The sequence below is a fragment of the Atta colombica genome, unplaced genomic scaffold (genome assembly GCF_001594045.1).
Source record: "Atta colombica isolate Treedump-2 unplaced genomic scaffold, Acol1.0 scaffold134, whole genome shotgun sequence".
Taxonomy (NCBI): domain Eukaryota; kingdom Metazoa; phylum Arthropoda; class Insecta; order Hymenoptera; family Formicidae; genus Atta; species Atta colombica.
The window spans coordinates 2,173,197-2,195,869 of record NW_017259222.1 but is presented as its reverse complement, the minus strand read 5'-3'; the positions used below and the strand labels follow the sequence as shown (position 1 = coordinate 2,195,869).

Here is a 22,673-nt window from a genome sequence, read left to right as displayed (position 1 = left end):
TATATATATATCCAACCCTGCAAACTGAATGAATTTAATTTTTAGTCTTGAAACACAATTCTAAATTCACACAATTCTAACAGAACTAAAATAGCATAAATTAAACAATTTAATAATATTGATAACATTAATATTGATTATAGGCATCTTATCTTAATAATTTGATGCTAATCTTCTTAAAACATATAAATAATTTTGAAAAAAAATATTACTTTTTTTGGAATTAGTAAAAATAAAAATAAAATTCTGGGAAGTTACCAGTCATATTTCTGATAAATTTATTTAAAATACATATATATGTATTAGTCTAACATCTAACTTTAATCGATGCTTCTCGTATTAAGTATCTGAAAAATAAAATATTCCGCGTGTGTATTTCTTGATGAAAATTATGTCAATGCAAGCGCGTAATAGCTTGTTGAGCGATAATAAACAGGAAGGGCGAACACCAAGATCCTTAATCCACTCGTTAATAATCTTATGACGGCCGAGACGTGTCTTTCATAGCGTATAAAACGTGAGAACAGCTGACATTTGCAAACAGATTTATAACGTTGTTAATCGGTGTCGATTCTTATCGTAGGCATCGAAGTGGATATGATGAATGGACGCGCGATGGAAACGATAAGTCTTGAACTCTAATCCACGCGTGCCGTAATATATTAATGGGTTAAACGTGAGAAACCGATTGAGAATCTAGCGGTGATAACAGACCGGTCTCGTGAGTCACGACTGTCACGAGACCCCGAATGATGCTGCTGTCAGTTTCTCAAGCATTTCGAGTGACGGACCGTCGCGAATGACCGCTTAATTTCACGATCATTATTCAATTTGTGCGCCGCATGAAATCACGCGCGATATAATAAACAGTAACACACATTCTACAATAAGCCATTAGTAATAAATCAGAAGTCAGAAGCTAGAAATTGACTAATCATAGTCGAATATGAGAAGAATAATTGACTATGATTGGTAAATTTTTAGCTTTCTTTTTTTGATTTATCACTAATAACTTATTGTAAAATGTGTATAACGTGTCAGACTGCTCCTCGCCTTAATAAAGTAAATTGCAATGTTTACTAAACATGGCATTCTAAAAATGGATATAGATAACCTGCGAAACAATTTAACTTAAAAAGTAACATATTTAAGAATTTCATTAAAATTTCATTCGATCTTGAGATCTATTTCAATTAATTTCTATCGACGTAGAGACTTAGAAAAATGGAATTACAAATTAAATTTAAAAAGTATTTATCTCGTATCGATTATCTGCAAGTGTTAATGAAACGTCAATGCAGTATGAATGAATAATGCAAGAGCCGATCGTGCAGATCGTGATGAACAGTGTCCGTTAGAAAATCAATTAATTCGAAAAATGCATGGCATCCATTGAAATATTTTTTCAATTCTTTTTTCCTTTATCAACAATTCCCTTTGTAGTAATTACGCTTGTATGTGCAATGATTGATGTCGAGATGAGTTAACGCTTTTCATCGCGAATCAAAGTTACGCGAGTTGTCGCGATCGAGATCTCCAAGTCCGAGTGTTCGAGGAATTTTCTGCACGAGTGCAATCGCGTGTTACCATTGTTATATCATTATTCACAAACCGGAAGCGAGTCGTCAAATAGCACATCGAACTTTTTTCTTTGAAATCGGAAAAGATTCGCGCAACGAGATCCGATTTTAGATATACATAAAGAGCTGTAACTGCACATCACTTAAACTTTATCCGTAATAAATAATGACATCATTTATTTATTTAATAATAATAATAATAATAATCATTTATGTTATTTATTAATTTATGTGTGCAAAAATTAACAACTGAATTTATATATTACGTAAATAAATTTATATAAATATAATATCTACCGCTGTTAATCTGGTCCTATTTTTCTACAGTCGCTCAACTGCCCTTCGAAGTGTACGATGGTCACTCGGATGAAGCTCTGGTGGAAGATTCTTCATTCCGGCGACAAGAATGGTGTAAGTCACTTAATTCAACGTACGATTAGCGGCGCCACAATTAAGCACGTGCGGTACCGCATTCTTTAGCGATATTAATTCGGACATGGAGCGCGTATTGCGTAATTTCGATATTTCACGAAGTGAAGCAAATTAAGTGTCGTACTTGCACGTGAGAAGATATTCCTTAATGCGATATTTATTTAATCGAACAGATACAATTTTTTGCTGAAGTTCCTTTTCACGGAGAATGTAACGCTAAAGTCATACGAAATAATTGCTTATGAAACCAGACGAAGAAATATCCGAAAATTTCTTTTATTACAATAATTAATATTAGGGAGGGAATAAAGTAAAAAATTATGATAATAATAAGCAAAAATAAAAAGGTATAATTGGTGTAGAGGATACATTGATTTCCTGCCCCTGTAATTGCATCTCACCATTAGCTTGATACATTGCAATTGGTGCGAATAATAATTACGCACGCACAAGAAGACTTTGTTAAGGCGAGGCCGTCGAAGGGAAGATGATCGTTAATAAATAAATAAATGGATAAACCGATAGCGTGAAGGCGTCTCGATTCTCGGCCTTCTCGATTCTCGTCCTTCGACGCCAGGGAATTTTTGAAGTTATCACAATGCATGCATAACACTCGTTCATCGTAACAATCCTTTCACTCGATTTTTCATCTGACAACATCAATTAGACTCAATATAGTCTTTAATAATCTTTAATTTGAATATTTCTTTGTTCTTTATTTTATTTATTTGTTACTCTTTTATTTCATTCTTTTTTTTCAAGCTATTATGATCGCATTAAAATTATAATATGCTCTAGTATTTGTATATCCATGAGAGGAATAGAATCTATCTTTTAGAGCGCATTATTTGCCTAAGTCTCGTGCCTCTATTGTTACACTTGAGAGCGAATTTCCATATGAAATCGGATACCGATGTGGGTTTCATAGCCCCGAGGCGCATGCAATCCTTGATGCGACCTTCAACCACTTTCTCGCGATTTGAATGATAATAACTAACTGTGGAGACATATTGTTACGAATAATTTACTCAATGTTTATGATAATGATCTTGTGCTTTCGTTTCGAACAATACATAATGTACCGACCTTTTTTTAACTATGAGTGTCGAAGTGATAACACCCGTGTTGAGTGCGTCATCGCGTTGTTATTCGGCACTATCGTTACTTCAGTTGCATATGCAGAAAATACTGGATCGTCCATCATACGTGTCAAGATAAAGAAAAGAATTCGGCTTCTAATGAGATATAATTTCTGCTTCCAAATTTCTGCTAAAATAAGCGTGAGTGATTCATTTTATCAACTTATTATCACTCTTAAGGTGAAATTTATTTAGTAGAAATTTTATTATTAGATTATGTATTAGATTATGTATAGTCGTTGTGAAAAAAAATTTGTGAAATTGAATGTTATCAAGTTTTATTGAGGTGAATCTTTAAATCTTGTTTATAATATAATAAATAAGTATAATAAATGTTTAATAATAAATTCCATATGCAGTGATAGAATAAGGTTAATAGGAAAATACCAGATATGATGATTTATATAATTGTAAAAAAAAATTAAATTTGATGATCGTGAAATCAGGGCTCATAGTATAATATATATGAGATACTCAAGGCACTTAATTTTTGAAAATTAAGACGTATAAATTTTGTTTATTTATTTATTTTCTGTTTCATTTTACAGTATTTAAATTTAATATGCTAATTATAATTGATTCCTAGTCTTAGAATTATTTTTTTTAAATAAAACAAAGTCATTAAAAAATTCAATACAATTACTATTTATAATAAAGAATGAAATTTTCTATGTTTCTACTTTTATGTGTAATAAAAATTTTTATATAGAAAGCTTTTCTTTACTTCTTCCCTTGGTTTCCTATTATAAGATACCATGTTATATAAGAAAATCCTCGTATCTCATATTAAAAACCTTTTTTTTAATTAGCAAAATCTGTAACTTAGCTGTAGCTTCATAATTGATTAATTGAGAATTAATAAAAATATCTACGTGCATGTGTGATAAATATTTCATGAAATAAAACCTGGCACTTGCAGATCTTCGCAGGTTTGGCCGCGCACTTCGGCCAGATCTCCGTGGGACTCTCCCAAGGATACAGCGCGATCCTGATACCAAAACTCCTCGAGACAAACTTCGTAGACCAGTCACAGGCTTCGTGGATCGCTTCCCTCGGTGTAATCTCAAATCCTCTCGGTGCCTTCGTCGCCGGAATCTGCGCTGAATGTTACGGCCGCAAGTCCGTGATCGCTTTGGCCGCGATACCGCATACCGTTGGCTGGCTACTGCTTGCGTTATCAAGAAATGTATCGATGCTATATATCGGCAGATTTATCAGCGGTATCGGCACTGGCATGGCCAACGGGTATTATCTCTACGTCAGCGAGGCAAGTACATCTCTGCAACACCAAAAAATGTGAATAATAAATTTTTGCCATAATTATGCAGCTGTCGCGAAGCTTTTCGTTTAATATTTGAACAAATGTACATACGATATATAATATAAATACGATATATAATATACGATTATTATAAGTTTTAATTAGTTTGATTAATGATTGATACTTTTTTTATTCATTTCACGTGTAGATTAAATTCTGAAGACGAAAATATCTGATTTTCTTCTAGACGGCAGCGCCAAATCAAAGAGCATGGCTCGCGAGTTGTGGACCAGTTCTAGTCTCCCTAGGTGTCTTGATTGTGTACACCTTAGGTACCATCACGACATGGCAAAAAGCGGCTATTGTCAGCATCGGACCCGCGATTCTGTCACTTGCGTTGATATGGTACGGTTGATTTGCAATTGTCAAATAGAAATAATTGAATCTTTGGTGCATGAATTACTGCGCAGAAATTGGCACTCATATTTGCCTTTATTTCATTATTGTGAAATAAAAAAAAGTCGCGAAAGTCCGTTCCATTCACGCGTATCATAAAATTTCAAATGTTCCCATAAAAATTCAACAATTTTCCAAACATTAAACGAAATGGTTTATTTCTGTAGGATAATACCGGAAACTCCCGCCTGGTTGGCTTCAAGGGGTCGAACGAATGAGGCCAAGGAGGCTCTTCTGTGGCTGCGAGGACCCGGATTGAACGTCGACAAAGAGTATCAAGAACTTTGTGAGACGAACGCGAAGCGGAAGGAAAAAAAAGAGAGCCTACTACGAGCGTTACACAAACCCAATGTGTGGAAACCGTTCGTAATACTCTTCATCTTTTTCGCGCTCCAGCAACTGTCCGGCATCTACGTGATCCTGTTTTATGTTGTGAACGTGCTCAAAGATATCGGCATAGATATGAATGAATACGCGGCTAGCGTCGGCATGGGTGTCATCAGGCTGTTCGCATCAATCCTCGGCGCTGGACTAGCCAATAGCTTCGGCAGGAAGATCCTGGCCTTCTTCAGCGGTTTTGGAATGGCTATCGCCGCCGTGGGAGTCGCCCTTTGTTTCAGGTTTACATTTCAACTCCTTCGAGTTTTACAAGTTCTCGTATAATGTGAGAAACGATAAAAAGGATTACGAGCAAAGCAAGATCTTTAATTAATGCTTAAATATAAATAACAAATTAATAACAATTGTGCAATCTATTACAACTGTTTCACCCTAATGGGTAATTTTCAATGTAAATACAAACAATTATAACGTTATAAAATATTTGATACTTTTAATTTAAATATCTTCAAAGTTCTTCGTTTTTTTCTTATTCTTAGAAATAATACAACTTCCTTTACCAGATTCGAACTCCCATCGTGGATGCCACTACTTTGCATCGGGATCCATGTGGGCGCATCTATGATCGGCTTCCTCACGTTACCGTGGGTCATGACTTCAGAATTGTATCCGTTGAGATTTAGAGGTAGTCTTGGAGGTTTCACAACCAGCATCGTGCAGATATTAACGTTCGCAACAATCAAGACATATCCGGATTTGAAGGCTATTGTCGGTCTGGAGTTCACTATGTGGATATTCGGTGTAGCCGGTGTGCTGGGCGCGATCTTCGCTCTAACGATACTGCCGGAAACGCGGGGACGCAGCCTCGACGATATCGAGATGAAGTTCTCCAGCAGATCGAATGACGACAGTTCGATATATGCCGGCAAGATCTTCTCCCATGCGTGGTCCCAACCGAAGAACATCACTCTCCAACGATTCACGTCGATCTCGGAAGAAAAGCAATCAAATATCGCAGCAAACCCGTATGTCTACGACAACTTCTGCCTGGAATTGTCTCCGGAGAAATTAGAGAAAGATATATCGAAGTTTCCGAGAAGAAATTGACGTACGATTAACGAATCGTAATCGGTATCGCGCTTGATCACATACGCGTTTCGAGAAATCCAGAAGAACTTTTATTAAAACTAATTCCTATATGCAATTTTATATATTATGTCTAGGATATTTAAATTATGTCTAGGATAATTATTTATTTATTTTATACAATTGATAAGCTGAGAGTTGATCAGTCATTAGTATAAATGCCATTTTATCTGTTGTTGCCAAATGTTCCTTCAGTATTACGAACATTCCTGGAAATGTAGTTTCGTAGATTAAAATTACTTATCTGGTAATATTTTATAATAATTATGCATAATTGTATATAATTATATATGTATATAATTGTATATATGTGTGTGTGTGTGTGTGTGTGTGTGTGTGTGTGTGTGTGTATACTTTTTTATATAACTATGTAATTTTTCAAACATTTTCACTCTGTATAATTTAAAACAGCACTGTTTTTTTTATCTCTAATAATGCAAATTTTTTGTACAGATCAAAAATGTATATACTTTTGCCAAATAATAATTAATTAAAAAAATTTTAATATATAGTTTAATATTAACTACGTAATATATACGAGGACTGATAAGTCCGTGGGTTCGATAAATCCGTGCAAAAATAAAGATTAAATTATTTAAAAAAAATCTTTTATATTTTTTAACATAATCTCCTTTTAAACTTATACATTTAGTCCAGAGATCAAATATTTTTATTCTCTCCATATAGTATGATTTATCCAAATCAAAATAAGCAATTGTTTCGGCGATGATTTCATCATTTGATGAAAATTTCTTTTCCGCAAACCATTTCTTCATATTAGAAAAGAAATAATTCGATTTTTATAAATTGTTTTAAAGCGCTTTCATCATTTTATTTTATCCAAATTGTCTTTATTTACAAATGACACGTAATAAAAATTAACGTGTTATTTCTCACTTTTGACATTACGATTTATTCAATATACGTGGTAACTATTCAGGAGTCTTAAATAAAATTACAGAATTTTTAATGAAATTTTATTGATATAAATTAAAGATTCGATACTTTGAAAATGAAGCGAGTATAGTATTGAAAATGGCTCTGTTTGTAAGTAATAATTTTCTTTTCACGTACGCTTCAAATTTCTATTGATTAAAGACTTTGAAAAATTGTGAGTAAAAGGAGTATGAGAAATAAATTCATTTCAGGAACAAAGTCTTTCAATACAATATTGAGCAACAATGTGTGAAAATAAAACGTAATGACGTATATTGATTACAAATGTTCATGATACAGATACATATTGATATAACCCCTTTAAAATGTAATGGCATTACGAGGGCGGTATAACAAGTCAGATGATTTTCTTAAACTTTCTTTTTACTAAAATTTGACTTATTTTTCAACATAGTCTCCTTTTAAAATGTCAATGACTTATTAAACTGCCCACGTATATTCTGTGAAATTGTATGAGAGAAAGGGGTATAGAAAAAATAATTTTCTCGATTATTATATGTACATATTAAACCGGTTCTACATTAGTTGCAAGCTGATCGCAAGTTTGTTGCGACAGCCAATCTTAAGTTTACATTTTGAAATCAACGCTTCATATTGGCTGTCGCAACAAACTTGCGATCGGCTTACAACTAATGTAGAATCGGTTTTACAGTGATGTGGAATTTCATGCGTCTGATAATAACGCACGACGTGTGTCCAATTTTTCTTCTCGTATTTCTGTTTTTATAAAACAGTCACAAGTACAAAATCCTGTACAAATCGGAGATCGTGATTTCTCAGTATCAACAATTTCATTAATCAAGTAATTATCACGCGCAAGCAATAATTCAAATTTATATATACAATAAAACTACGATATCTTCTTATCGATGAATTACACGATTTTCTATATAATATCGATCACATTTAGCATTTAAGATCGTCAGTATGTATATACCGTCGCTTAAAGGTCATATTTACAATCTATTAAATGCAAAAATTGTAGGGAATTTTAAGTACAAAAATAATGAGACAATTACCGCGATGAATATTCTCCTTGATACTGATTGATGTTACACAGGATACTTATATTTTCTTGAAAATTATGGCGTTTGACGATTACAAATTAAGTGATTTTGTTATATGTATTTTATTACATTTTTTAAATATGGATTATACAGCTCATATTAACAAATAAAATAAAATAAAAATCTTAAATTAATCTTGCAATACAAAGATGATTTATGTTACTAAAGAGGGCTCAAAAATGTAGCCAAAACATATAAGCGCGTTATTGCAATAAAGAGTTTTGTGTTATATCTGTATATTATTTGCGCAACGACTATCGCGATTCTATTACTGTCATCTCCAAATTTCTTTTTAATTTATCTAAATGCCATGATTTTCAAGAAAGTCACGATGTACATAGATTACTGCGATAATCAAAACGTGTTAACGGAGAGCATAAAAAGCATGTCAAAAATAAAATGTTCCGACATAATCCGATTCAATTCCTCGATCGGCCATTATATATTTTACATTTACAAACTATACTTTCTCAATCGACATACAATTACAGTCAGGCAGTTTACGCTCTTTACTACAAATCTTTAAGAAAATAGCTAAATTCGATTCTCTTCCTCGTCGCACCGCTCTGTTGTACAGAGTAGACGGGAGGGGGTTAATTCGGTTCCCTTCGATATATTTACAGCGCTAAGACATTAGTAATTAAACATTCATACTTTCGGCATTTTTCCTTTATCAATCATCAATCTTACGCTTTTTCGTGATAAACCAAATCGCCAAATTTCCGCGAACGTTCGACTTGAATTTCGATTCCCCCAAGTTAAAAATGTGGGAAAAAAAATATATAAAATAATTCGAAGGAAAATCTTTTCATATAAACATAGATAAAATACGAGTGGCATTAACGCAGAGAATATGCATTAAAATTTTAAGTTAAGATTACTATTGAGAATGGAAGACGTCAAAACGATCTAATTCAGTAAATGCAATCAATTGAGCATTGTCGACATTATTTTTTTTATCAATATTTGCACTGATATCTAGTTCCTTATCATAACAAATGAATTGCGTCTTTCTTTATTGTTACATTTACTCAACTAAAACTGATGATACGCCACTGTTTCATTGTTAGATCTATAATTGCAATCGAGACTTATTTAACGCAACTATTATTATTTGTAATAATAATAGTTCGCAATTTTTATTATTATTATTCTTTGTGGTCCATATTTGAGACTCGCGATTGTGAGAGAATTTTATTATTACTTGTTACATTAACCAACGCGATTAAAAAAATTATGTAAACATATCGTTTGAAATATAAGAGGCATATATGAGGAGTATATGTGCGTTAATTATTATATTAGATATTGTAAATTACAAGAGATGAAAACTGCACAAAGCTAGATCTTGTTTTCAACTATGTATAAGAGAGATACATATCTATATTTAAGAGAGAAAAATAGATATTATGTAATCCTGATATTTTGCTAGAGTTAAAAATAAATTAATTTCAATACGTGGGATAATGTTCTAGAGGAATATAATTCAGTGTTAATGGCAAAATTTTGTTTTACTCTCTCTAATGAAAAAGATATGCTCTACGGTAATATCTCATTGTCGGATAAATCCGTCTTTGAATATAGTTACATAGGGTGTCTTCCAACAAGAGACACACATAACACGGTGCATCCTTGTTATTCAATGTTAAACAAGGATGAGATGATTACTGTATTGAGTTGCTTGTTGGAAGACATAAATAGTTGAGAATTACTGACAGCGCAATAAGCACATATGAATGAAAAATGCCACATTCGATCAAGGCGGTTCTTCGTGCTTAATGATATTTTTTGTGAATTTATACAATTTCCAGCAAACTGTGCGCCGATCATTCATCGGTCTTGAAACACAGTCTTAAACCGAAACTAAAATAGTAATATCACAAATTAAATTGATAAGCAACAAAAATTATATTATTATAAATAAAATTAATATTATTAATGCAATTCGGCATCTTAAAAAACTGTTAATAATCGATGCTAATAAGCATCTTGAAAAGACTGTAAATAATTTATTGCGAAAAATACTACCTCATAATACTACCTCAGTCGGGATTCAAACCCGGATCTCCCTAATATCATACGGGCGTCTTCTCAATTTAGCGCATTAATCATTCTATCGATCGTTAATCATACAAACATAATGCAATCGATATCGAATAATATACGGACATAAATATCGCCAAAACATCATCGTACATTCTTTCTAATTGACAGATTTTAAAATGAAAGTATAACACTGGATTTTTATAAGACAATATTATATCTCGCAAATGCCTAATTACACAAACAGAAAGTTGACTTTAAATACTCTGTACAGCTCGATCATTTTCTAAATATACCTAAGTTTATCAACTTATTAAGTAACTGGTTAACTTACATTGTATACGTACATCCATATCCCTCTTGGCAGTCGATTAGCTGCTCTATCGAATTTCTCAATAGCACAGACACCAGTATTGTCATGATTGACGCTAGTCAATCCATAGAAGATCCGCCTATATGGCAATCTCACCCGGCACGTCAGAGCTAATTATACTAGAACGGAAAAGAGCCAGCAGCTCATCAAGATCAGTCTAGCGGCGTCGAGGTAGCCGCGTCTCGAGCCGGTGTTCATTCTCGCTCGGAACATTTGGCGGTTCGAGCGTGCCGACACTCGTTGTCAGTAAAACTCCGAGTCGGAGCTGTGTTGCGAGTCCACACCGTTCAGATATACTTCCAACGTGTGCTGAATAGCCGGTGAGTATTGCGTGGTTTCTCCGTTTTGACCTGATAGAAATAGCGCGATCTTATATATTATATATGCACACATGAATATATATATTTTTTACAATATGTATAATGGATAAAATGAAATATTACCCTGCGCGGAAAGGATAGTCGCTAAACACTTGGCCACTGCCGGATTTGGAGCACAGGCTAATGCGGGTGTGAGTCCATCAGCATCGACAGCTATAACACTTGCGCCCAATTGTAATAATCGTCGCGTGATCTGAATAAAACATATTTCTCAGAAAATGTCAGTTAAAATGTCTGTTACATTTCTGGTATCATCAACACACTTTCTGCTTACCGTCACGAGACCATTTCTTGCCGCCAGATGCAACGGCGTTCTCTGCTGCTTGTTGATCATGTTAATGACAGAAACGCGCTGTAATTGTGACGTGTTCTTGTCGGTATCGGAGCTGCCAAGTGACTCAATCCAGTTTAGAAGCAATGACGCTGCGGCGGAATGACGTCTCTGACACGCTAAGTGCAGTGCCGTATTCTTATTGGAGTCAACAGCGCGCACGTCAGCTTTCCATTCGAGCAACAATTCTACAAAATGCATCTTATTAATATGAGATTATCTCGAAAATAAAAGTATAACTTCGTTATAGAGCGAATTAAATTACCGATAGCATTGCATTGTCCATTAACAGCCGCACAAAGAAGTGGCGTCCGTCCGAAATAATCGGTCGTCTCAAGACCGGCTAGTTCCGGCCCGACGGAGTTCAGAATTAATCGCGCGCATTCAACAGATCCTGCGCTCGCCGCGATATGCAGTGGTAATAAGCCACACGATGAATCCCTTGGAGCAGCAACCGCTTGTCCACCAAATTTGTTGATCAGCAAATCTAAACAATGCGCAGATCCCTGATATACAGCGCAATGTACGGCAGAAAATGGATTACCTATAAATAATTTAAAAATTAGCTTGATATATCACATTGGATAATCGTCTTCAAAGGATGAGAAGCTACATGCCTTCCAAGGAATCGAATACGTTATGATTCAAAAGATATTCCACACAATTTGAATTGCCATTATAACAAGCCCAATGGAGCACTGTGCAGCCTTGATCATCCTTCAAAGCCGCTGCGGTTGGATCGGCTTTAACGAGTGCAGCCAAAGCATACAATCTACAAACGGGATGTAAAGCAGTTTTAGATCACAGCGAAAAATTTCGTACAAATGTAATTTCTTACCTGCCGCAAGCCGATGCTAAATGTAACGGAGTTTTACCGTTCACATCTTGCACAGCTACTTGAGCGCCATGCTTCAATAAAAGTTTTACTAGCTGATTATCGCGTTCGTTAATCACAGCGCGAAATAATGGCGTGTGCTTATTGACATCCGACAAATTGCAGTCGGCCTTGTATGTTAACAATAGCATCGCACACTCCGGAAAGTTGTTCGCTACCGCCAGCGTCAAAGCAGTGCGTTGTTTGGAATCGTAACAATTTACCACATTGGAATCATCCATGTTTTGCAGAAGAAGAGCCAGGCAATCCGCATGACCTGTGGCAGCGGCACAATGCACAGGTGTGCGTTTCGTAACGGAATCCTAGAAACACGATGACATTAATGTTACGCGTGTGAATGTACGCTTACCAAGCGAAGAATTCAAGTTCTTCTCACCTGCACTGCCACAGAAGCACCAAATCGCAACAGAAGTATGATGCACTGTTTATGCCCCTTGTAGGCAGCCAAGTCTAACGGCGTCTTTCCGCTGTCTTCCTTGATATTTGTATTAGGAAACAAGGGCAGAAGCAGCTGCAAGATCTCGTCGTGACCGTGATATGCCTGTTAACCCTTACAGGGACAGTGGGACAAATATGTCCCACCTTTTTCTCCTTAATGTTTTTAATGTTTTTTTTATACTTAACTACTAATATGCACATACCTATTGATATAATTTATATTTATAATAGAAACTTAAACTAAGAAAAAACTATCATTTTTAATGATATTTTAATTAACAATTAACAATATAATGCTTTTAGATATAAAAAATTAAAACGAAAAAAACACATTTTTTTTAATTAATTAAACTGCACATAAACTAATAAAGTTACAAGGTTGTAAATTTAAAATGAAAGATATATTACAAATTAACACACTTTAATTTGTAATATATAATTTGATAATTTTTCACATACTCCTTTTTTACTAAAAAATCTTGAATAAATCTATAAAAATACTAATTGTTTTCTCTTAGAAAAAAACAATTCATTGTGTACAATATAAGTAATGAAAAATTATATAAAAATTGCTTTTTTATAATAAAAATTCTTATAAAGAGAAAAAGTAAATAAAAAATGCAAAATTTAATATAGAATAAATTCGTCAAATATTTTTCAATTTTTTGATCCGTCCATGTTAAATTCTAAAATTTCATTTTAGATTAGGATTAATATGAATTTTGATTTAATTTTACGTATCTTTTGCGTTTACGTACCGCGAGATGTATCGGAGTGAGTGCCGGCAGGGATGGCTCTTGACCGGTCGAAGAATTGAGCGAAGTGGTCAAATTTGAAGGTGACGATGACGCATTCAGAAGCGCTTCTAGTGCCGCTTTGTTGCCACCAGCCACCGCATAATGGATGGCAGTAAAACCACGTTTGTCACGTAAACGCGGATCTGCCCGATGCTGCAGCAAGTACTGCACGCACTTGAAAGATCTGCATGAAATTAAAATAAATCATATAGACATAAAATCATAAAATAAATCATAAAATAAATTTGAGAAATTGACGCGCTAGAAAGAAAACGATACTGACTGAGCATTAGAATTCGATGCCGCTGCAGCCAGATGTAACGGCGTTGCGCCATTCACGTCTTGAGCGTTTGAATCGCTACCGAATCCAACCAGAGTGAAGACGCAAGGGTAATGTCCTTGACATGCAGCATGATGAAGAGCCAATCGATTGTCGTTGTCGACAAGACGGAAATTGGCACCACTAGACAACAGCAGATCCAAGCAGTCTACTGAACCCTGTTTAATAAGTCCAATATATTCTTTCTCTTGTCACATATCGATTTATGCTATTAAATTCAAGAAATATTAATATTATATTAATAAAAGATTAAAAGATAAAATGATACGCTACCTTAAATGCTGCCAAATGTAAAGCTGTTCTGCCACCGATATCTCGCGCGTCAATTCGCCTGCTATCGAGTTGCAATAATTTTCTACAAACCTACGGTACAATAAAACCAAATCAGACATTCATAAATCATCGTAATATAAATCAAATGTAGGTTACTTTCTTTTTAAGAAATATGATATGATAAATTTCATGTATCTTTATTATCGAATGCAAAGAAATATAGAACGATGTTTGCATCGACTGTCTTCCAAAAGGAAAGCAGCTGTAGTATAGATACCGAAAAAATATATGACTCACTTCTATATGTCCCGCTAGGCAACTCAGATGCAAAGGTGTACGTTGCTGTGCGTTGCGCGTAGCTGGAGATGCAGCGCTTTCCAATAGAGATGTCGTCAGACACTCGAAACCAAACCTGTAATTTGAAATTTTATTGTTATAATTTTGTTCAAATTACAGAATCCTATGTCCAGGTGATTTACCAGGCGGCAATATGCAATGCTGTATTTCCATTTTTATCTCTCGCGTCTGGAAAAGCTCCTGCATCTAGCAACGTTTTAGATCTCGTAAATCTTCCATGGATCGCAGTCATATGCAAGGGTGTACGACCGTCTTCCGACTGAACATTGACCTTCAACCCATTGTAGATCAGCATCTTGAAACAGTGAACACCATGTACGCTGGCAGCAGCAACATGCAATGCAGTTTGCCCTCGATAATTTACGGCCTCTGTTGTGAACAACAAATATAACGTTTATTCAAATGTCACGAATCGAGCTATTCAAATCCTAATAATAGCCCACCTAAATTAACGCGATTAGCTATAAGTTCCTTAATCACGAGCGGACATCCGTTTAAACATGCGATATGCAACGGTGTATTTCCGTACACGTTCTTGGCCTCGATATCACCTCCAGCTTTGATTAAAATGTGCACACATTCTACATTACCAGAAGCAGCTGCTGCATGTAACGGAGTATATAAATCTCGATCCTAAACATAGAAAAACGTATAATATTTACACCTAGGATAAAAAAGTTTTAAAACAAGTTTTATAACAAATTAGTACTTTAACATCCACTTCAACGCCTTTGGTTATTAGAACTTTCACAATTTCATTGTGGCCTTTGTACGCCGCGAAATGCAAAGCCCTTCGGTCTTTCTTGTCGGAGGCATTTATCGCGCAACCAAATTGCATTAAATATTCGCACATTTCAAGATGTCCGTTATACACCGCATGATGAAGACATGTTTTCCCGCCTCTGCAGAAATTACAAATTTAATAATCTATATGTATTTAATACTTGTCAACAATTTATTATAAATCTATAATTTTCAATTGTGAGATGTTGTACAATAATCAAAAATATGCACCTGTCTGAGACATTGATATTTAACAAATGTGGCATTAAAAGTTCTATACATTGCACAGCGTTATTTGCAGCTGCTACATGAAGAGGCGTCTGCCAACTACGATCTCGAGCATTTACATCCGCTTTGTATCTCAATAAAACGTCCACTACGTTGTAATTTCCCGAGCAGCAGGCTCGGTGCAAAGGAGTCAACCATTTTTTATCTTTGCTGTTGACTGCTGCACCGTTTAACAAGAGAAGTTCTACAATAGCGGTGTCTCCTCTGAAACGTGAATGTCATTTTAATTATATAATAATTAAAATAACTTCTAGTCCATTCGTTTTTTATCAATATATTAATTTGGATTAACTTATTTTTTTTATATTCTTTTAGTTCTAAGAATTGGAAACAGATAAAAAGAGTAAACTACCTTGATCTATATTTAAATGAAATAAACCTTTTCTAATAATGTAAATAAATTGTAATCTTGATTTAATTTACTCTTCATTTTTTCTAATTTTAAAGTTAGAAAAAGATGAAGAAGTTGAAAAAAAAAAGTTAATATATATTAGTAGAAATAGATTTTTCGCAGACATTATTGAAGCATTTTCTTTAACTAAGATATTAACCTATATGCTGCCGCATGTAAAAGAGAACGCTGCTCCTTGTCTTGCCAATTAACATCCTCTTTTTGCGATAGCAATGTACGAACTGCCTCCACATTTCCATGAAATATAGCTTGTAATAAAGGAGGCTGTAAAAATAAACAATTACAAGTTCATTTTTCTTTATCTCATCTAGATTAAAGAGTAGATCTTTGTGAAATATCAAACAATACAGATATAATCCAAATTTCATTAAAAACAGTTGTAGATTATAAAAAATATAATAATACATTGTACATAATCAAAATATGAGTAAAATCCATTAGTGTACCCTTCGTGTATCCTCTAAAACAAAGGAATTTGATTTAAAAAAATTCTCAAGACAAAATATACACACACAATGGATAACGTGCATTTAAGCTTCACAGGGACAAGGAATCTATACGAAGCGTATGAGAAACATTCACGTCAGATTAAAATACAAATCTGACACGGAAGAGTTAACCTATGCTTCCTAGAACCTGTTAGCTTAGGAGAGGTCGCAACGAGAGGATGCAACGTACCTCCTCGTGGAGATCTTTGAAAGTATTCATGTTGATCAGTGTGATCCAAGGATTCTCCGTGTCTACGTTATCGTTCTTCCTCATAGAAGCATCGTCATCCGATTGTAAGCGGATGAGTCATCAGGTCTACAGGCACGAGATCTTCTCAGCTGTCGCCGCCGCTGCCGTCGCCGCTGCCGCCGACTGGAGCGATCAGGTCAAGTTCGGGTGCGCGTGTCACGCGTCCGGTACGCGTCTCGTTCACGGATAAATCGCTTCAAAACGAGCAATGCAGCATCGGGCTCGCGTCCTATCGTTGTGTATATTCACGCGCACGTGGCCGCTTCGTCCGACGCGCTCCTCGCTTTTGCCGCCATCTTCGACGTTGTTGTGCGCGAGCTTGTAAACAACGGCGTTGAATGCGCCGCCTCTGGAAATCGTGCGGCTGCGGCGGAGAAAGGGAGGTTTCTCTTGACGAGAAATGAAAAGAAGCGAAAAGATGGAGAGATATAGGGAAACTGGAATACAAAGAAATTACATGAAAGAATAGACGAGAGAAAAACGTGAGAAATAAGTGGAGTACATATGATTGCGATATTTCATTGCGTTTACTTGAAACTAATTGATTTGTATTTTTCATAAATATAATAGTTTAATTTCAGAGAAAATAATTATAATATATATATATATATATACTTAGATATGATAATTTAACTCCAAATAATAATTAAGATGGGTAAATTACGTTTTTGGGTTGTACATAGTGATATTTTATCGCAGATTTCCGTCAGTCGAATTCAATCGTCTTTTGTTCCACAATTGATTCCGCGGTTCATCAGTGATTCATTTGATCAGCGCCACTGGAGATGCCGCCAAAACACATAAAGTCGTCTGCTAGATCTGGACACGTTCTCTCTCAATATCTGGAATTTTCATCAGGATCTTAAATGCAATTTTTACGTGGTGGGAATACATATTTCCATCATGATTTTTATCTAAACAGTTTAACGACAAACGCGAACCAGGTATTTTGTTTCAGCTTGGATGTTTTGTGATCCCAAGTTTTTATTAGCTTGCTGAGTTTTTTTATGCTTACTATCAGTTTTGTTGCCTTTTGGGTTTTTTTGCCTTATACAATCAACTTATGATCAGATTATAATTGAGATGGTCGCGAGTGCTAGTTAAGAGAGAGAGAGAGAGAGAGAGAGAGAGAGAGAGAGAGAGCAATTTTTGTCTCCCCGACGCGATTGAGACGCGAATCTTACAACTATTATTGCAAATACAGAGAAGTATACAAAAAATTTATTACTTATAATAGTTATGTTCAGCAGAACGTTTATTTTGCAACTGTTGAAAATTTTCTTCGTACTGATTGGATTATACTTTTAGATATTCAGCAATTATAAAACGATTACAAAATTTGTTCTGCTGAACGCAGCCAATATATTGTAAGTTGTAATATCACTTTAATTTTATAATGTACTGATTTAGCACAAATATTACAGATGGATCTCAATGCTACTTTCGACTGCAGTGGCAAAGTGAATGTCAATGACTGGCAACTAAGCAGGACTGGGTTGTTTTATCACAGAGAAGTGGACAATGCACTTTTTTCGCAAATCGACTATCCCTTTTCACATGTGGAAGTCAAACTCTTTGACTGCGTCATGCCTGGAGCAATTGCCATAATGGATCTTAAACATCTTATTAATTGCATGGAGTAAGAATATTTTTTGAAAACAAAATCTTCATTATCATGTATATGTTTTGAATATTATTGAATGAATATCGTTTATGATTTTACACCATCTATAATCTTACATTAATTTTTTTATTGCAGGATGCAATTGAAAATATTAAACAGACAGGAAAAGCCAATCACAATATCTGGATCATGCAATAATGATAATGTAAATTACTTTTCTCTAAGAAAGATGATTTGCGAATTTATTGTATATTTCCGTATGTACATGAACAGGTAAATGCAATGCTTTCTTATCCCTATGTTTTTGCAATAATTGATTCATCTTATATTCCTGACATTATAGCATAAAATGGGATCTTAACGCATTAGAAATAGTAATGCCTGAAATTGGAAAAGACGTGGATAGTCTATTTGATAGCCTTAAACACTTTCTTAGCACTTTACATAGCATCCCAGATTCGACTTTGCATTATGCTGCTTCTAATATAGGGAATAAGGTAACTAAAAAAATTGATTGTCTTTTTGGCCGAGCAAAAATGTTATTTCTGTTTCAGTGTAATCAGTCAGAGTTTCATTTGTACCACATGCATATAGAGTTAAGGTGGTTCTTTGTAACATTAATGCATTCGAAAACTATATGGTTCCAATATCACACACAGCTGGAGGAGTTTGAAACTATTGTTGAAATGATCATCAATGATCTCTTATATTCTACCTTGAAAATATTTGAAAGGGTGAAAATGATTAAAATATTTGACTTGTTTGTATAATAATATAAACATGATATTTTATATTTCTATTTTTGTTCAGTTAGCCTTAAACTGGACTATTGACCTCACGCAAAAAACGCCATACTGCTGCACGTGCACGCGAGAATTATGGCTCATGTTTCAAATATTTGTCGACAGTTTAGGAGAAAGGAAAAAAACTAAGGTATTAATAATAATAACCAAGGTAGTAATAGTTTCATAGATGTATTTATAATCAAATTTCAGATGTTTTGGGATGTTGTAAATAATTGTATCGATAGAATACTAACTAAGAATCAGTCCCAAGCGATCTTTTGGCACAGAAGCGTAGATTCCTCTCTGCCAGATTGTAAAAATCCAGAGTTATTTTGCATTTGGATAATATATCATCTGTCTCTGTTGTATGGATACAGTAATGATGGCGTATATCTGCAATCTAATTCTTCAAGGGTAATTACGATACAAATTAAATTAAACTTCGTAGATCGTATAACGGATATATTTTTATTTACAGATTAAATCTAACTGCGAACAAGTTGAAAAGGTTCTAAAAACATATGTATGTAAAGGTGGAAAAGATGGTGAAAGGGATGAGCTTGATGTGGAGCTTAAGATCATAATACCGTTATTACTCGATCTTATTATTAATTGGTGGCAACCACGAGTACCAATTATATCTTTTCTTTGGGATTGTTTCCACAAAAGATTAGATCAACCATTCCTACTACAAACTTCTGGGCCTTGGGCCCTGTCTCTTGAAAAGTATGTATACGTCCAAGTAACTTATATACAAAATAGTTATATGTTCAAATATTTTTTTTTAGGAAGACAGCTACGGATATTTTGAAACAGATTAATGACAGAATTTATGGCAAGTTTGAACATTCCAAAGAATCTAGCTATGGCATTTTCTTACACTTGATAGGTGGGTAGATAGAAAATTTTGAGTGTTCAATGTATCATGAAAGTTAATCTTTTAGGAATCTTTTTGAAAAAATACGGCACGTCAGACCCGAAATACTGGAATCAAATTAAGGGTCGTGTATATACGAAATTTTCGAAAAATAAAGTCGCAGAATTCTCGGAGAGTGGCCTCTACAATTTCATATCTTTATTTATTACTTTAGCTATTACTGCAGATACAAACGTTGTGAGTTAAAAAATATATACGATTGCTAAATTCTTCATTAACGATGTTTATTAATGTACATTTTTACAGTGTATAACAATGTTAGATCTTCTGCCATCTACGCATGAATTGAATAACGATTATAATAAAAAATGCAATCTAATTTGGAAAGGAAAATTAGCGTGTCTTTTGCTATTCAATGAAAGAAAATTATCTGTTGGTTCCATAGCTGGACATTTTACAGAAACAGTATGCTCCATTTCTCATATAAATTATACAAATATAAATCATATATATTTTTTTGTAAATCGTGATTTTTTTTTACAGATTAACTTGATAAGTTGTCGGAAGGATGAAACATCTCGTTCCATGATGATCAATTTTGTGGATGTATTGAACACGATTTTGGCTGGCAATGAGAAAATGGATCTAGGAGAGTTTAATTTTATTGGTGGTTGGATCGATCGTTATCTTTTGGAGTGCCAAAAGAACAGAATTGGATCTTTATTAGAGATGATCGCGAATGTTTTCGAAAAATGTATCATCTTGCAAGTTTCATGTAACAATTCGGGTTGGTATGTCTTTGTTTTATTTCAAACATATTTTTAAATTAAGAATCCTTCGTTCTTATAAAAACTTATTCAAATATATTAATATTATGATTTCGTATAATATATTTTCAAGTTTATATGACGAAAGTACAAACATTCGCTAAAATATACTTGTAGATGGTGCCAGAAAAATGTTAGACGCACTGTGGTGTTTCGTTGCATCCAGAGTTCGCCAACTTGTCTTCGATCCCGTATTTACTGGTGACAATTATAAAATTATTTCCAAACTAGCTGTCATATTCACTTTAGAAGCAGTTAGAGAACCAGCTACTGCTAAGAAGTATAAACATTCGGCTGCATCTTTATTTCAGCATTTTGCAGCATCGATATTTGTCAAAGATATAAGGTAAAAATGTTTTTATCTGAAAAACAATATCTATTGAAAATAGTATAATAATAAATTATCTCATCTTTAGAATTACTCTGTATTATTTAACGTCTATTCTCGAGAATGAAGAAGCTGTTCAAAATTTGAAAAAGGAAATTCCGAATTTTGATACTATTCTTATCCAAGTTTGTATCAATTTGCTTTGTCATTACACGTTGCAAAGCAATTAGAAGAGAGTTAATAAAATATATGTTTCAGGCTTGGATAAAATGTTCCATTGTTGGTTACAATGTAAGCAAGGAAGATATAAGGATTCTGCAAAATTACATTATCAATCTTAATGAGATTAAAGAAATATTCGTGTCAGATTATGATATATACGAATTTAAAAGTAGTGACGAACCTATTTTAACATTCATAATATCGTTTATGAAGAAACTAAATATTTTAAAGGTATTAATTTTATGAATCCAGCATGTTTTGTTCAGTCCAAAAACAAATTAATACAACTGTAAAATTTTACAGTCTGAGCAAGAAAAGCATCAGTACAACGCGAAATGTAAAACGTATTTCAAGAATTTAGAGAAATGGATCATGATACCTATAACTGAAGAAACAAAAGATTCGGAACTTGCATTTTGGATTTATAGATGTCTTGGTACACTGATTCTCTGCATTTCTCCAATGCTATATACTAAAGTAAATATTCTAAAATATATGTAATAACTTAATCACTGCTGAAATTTTTATATTCTAAATGTTGCCTTCACAGAATCAACCAAACGATATGTTAAGAACACTCATCAATAAAATTATATTAGTACCAGAGAATTCTACGCAGTCGTATATAAAGCAATTGGGAAAGAAGATATTCTCAATGATAATGCTCGGACTGGAGAAATTGAATGTCAAAAGCGATATATTATTGCAAGCAATGATTCGAGATATCTTCGATCAATACTTGCCGATTCTGATAGTTGAAGTCAACAGCGGTTGCAGTTTTAAGGTAACTGATACGTTGCTGAAATGCTTTAAGGATATAAAGAACGAATTTCTACGTACGATTTTCGAAATGTTGATGTCAAACTTTTATAATATATCATCCGACAACATCTTGCACAAACACTCCAACTTGGTATGCAATCGTATAATTACTTCAGTGTCACAATGTGTCGCAAATATATTTATTATATATATATATATATACATTCACACAGATAACTTGGCTTATAAAAACATTGCTTAAAGAAGGAAGAAAGTATCCCAAATATATTACGGAACATATTATTCAAATTTGTTCTCCGAGCATCTTTGGGTGTTACATGAAGGTTCATGATCATCATCCTCACAAACTACACACAATTGATTTTATCAATGATATAATAAAAAATCCTTATTACGAGGAAG

At 34.1% G+C, this 22,673-nt stretch overlaps 3 protein-coding genes across 4 annotated transcripts in view; 2 read left to right on the top strand and 1 right to left on the bottom strand.

The window, feature by feature from the left end:
* LOC108684349 (facilitated trehalose transporter Tret1-2 homolog) overlaps positions 1–6,325 on the top strand; it is an 8,267-nt gene extending 1,942 nt beyond the window's left edge. The window contains 6 exon segments of the mRNA XM_018188615.1: positions 1,908–1,991; positions 4,071–4,418; positions 4,660–4,817; positions 5,036–5,488; positions 5,771–6,287; positions 6,290–6,325. Coding sequence (XP_018044104.1) covers positions 1,935–1,991; positions 4,071–4,418; positions 4,660–4,817; positions 5,036–5,488; positions 5,771–6,287; positions 6,290–6,325 — 1,569 coding nt within the window. The 5' untranslated portion in view covers positions 1,908–1,934.
* A 4,329-nt stretch (positions 6,326–10,654) lies between these two features.
* Positions 10,655–22,673, bottom strand: part of LOC108684413 (serine/threonine-protein phosphatase 6 regulatory ankyrin repeat subunit A-like) — a 15,381-nt gene continuing 3,362 nt past the window's right edge. Inside the window, exons 1-17 of one of the 2 annotated variants that reach the window (XM_018188709.1) lie at positions 16,766–17,119; positions 16,227–16,351; positions 15,619–15,879; positions 15,314–15,506; positions 15,048–15,237; positions 14,727–14,973; positions 14,545–14,659; positions 14,248–14,337; positions 13,918–14,132; positions 13,596–13,818; positions 12,776–12,940; positions 12,343–12,701; positions 12,122–12,276; positions 11,770–12,048; positions 11,448–11,692; positions 11,237–11,366; positions 10,655–11,143 (exon numbers count right to left, since the gene is read on the bottom strand). In XM_018188709.1, the coding sequence (XP_018044198.1) occupies positions 11,037–11,143; positions 11,237–11,366; positions 11,448–11,692; positions 11,770–12,048; positions 12,122–12,276; positions 12,343–12,701; positions 12,776–12,940; positions 13,596–13,818; positions 13,918–14,132; positions 14,248–14,337; positions 14,545–14,659; positions 14,727–14,973; positions 15,048–15,237; positions 15,314–15,506; positions 15,619–15,879; positions 16,227–16,351; positions 16,766–16,849 (3,183 nt within the window). In that variant the 5' untranslated portion in view covers positions 16,850–17,119 and the 3' untranslated portion in view covers positions 10,655–11,036. Of the gene's footprint in view, positions 11,144–11,236; positions 11,367–11,447; positions 11,693–11,769; positions 12,049–12,121; positions 12,277–12,342; positions 12,702–12,775; positions 12,941–13,595; positions 13,819–13,917; positions 14,133–14,247; positions 14,338–14,544; positions 14,660–14,726; positions 14,974–15,047; positions 15,238–15,313; positions 15,507–15,618; positions 15,880–16,226; positions 16,352–16,765; positions 17,120–22,673 lie in introns of those variants that run through there. The other variant, XM_018188710.1, reaches the window with a different exon arrangement.
* LOC108684412 (protein MMS22-like) overlaps positions 17,587–22,673 on the top strand; it is a 5,563-nt gene continuing 476 nt past the window's right edge. Inside the window, exons 1-18 of the mRNA XM_018188708.1 lie at positions 17,587–17,769; positions 18,250–18,464; positions 18,585–18,722; positions 18,793–18,946; positions 19,004–19,183; positions 19,260–19,382; positions 19,445–19,648; positions 19,713–19,960; positions 20,023–20,123; positions 20,179–20,348; positions 20,418–20,576; positions 20,655–20,898; positions 21,056–21,284; positions 21,355–21,451; positions 21,525–21,719; positions 21,792–21,965; positions 22,039–22,401; positions 22,484–22,673. The exon at positions 22,484–22,673 is cut by the window's right edge and continues 3 nt beyond it. Coding sequence (XP_018044197.1) covers positions 17,692–17,769; positions 18,250–18,464; positions 18,585–18,722; positions 18,793–18,946; positions 19,004–19,183; positions 19,260–19,382; positions 19,445–19,648; positions 19,713–19,960; positions 20,023–20,123; positions 20,179–20,348; positions 20,418–20,576; positions 20,655–20,898; positions 21,056–21,284; positions 21,355–21,451; positions 21,525–21,719; positions 21,792–21,965; positions 22,039–22,401; positions 22,484–22,673 — 3,262 coding nt within the window. The 5' untranslated portion in view covers positions 17,587–17,691. The remainder of the gene's footprint in view (positions 17,770–18,249; positions 18,465–18,584; positions 18,723–18,792; positions 18,947–19,003; positions 19,184–19,259; positions 19,383–19,444; positions 19,649–19,712; positions 19,961–20,022; positions 20,124–20,178; positions 20,349–20,417; positions 20,577–20,654; positions 20,899–21,055; positions 21,285–21,354; positions 21,452–21,524; positions 21,720–21,791; positions 21,966–22,038; positions 22,402–22,483) is intronic.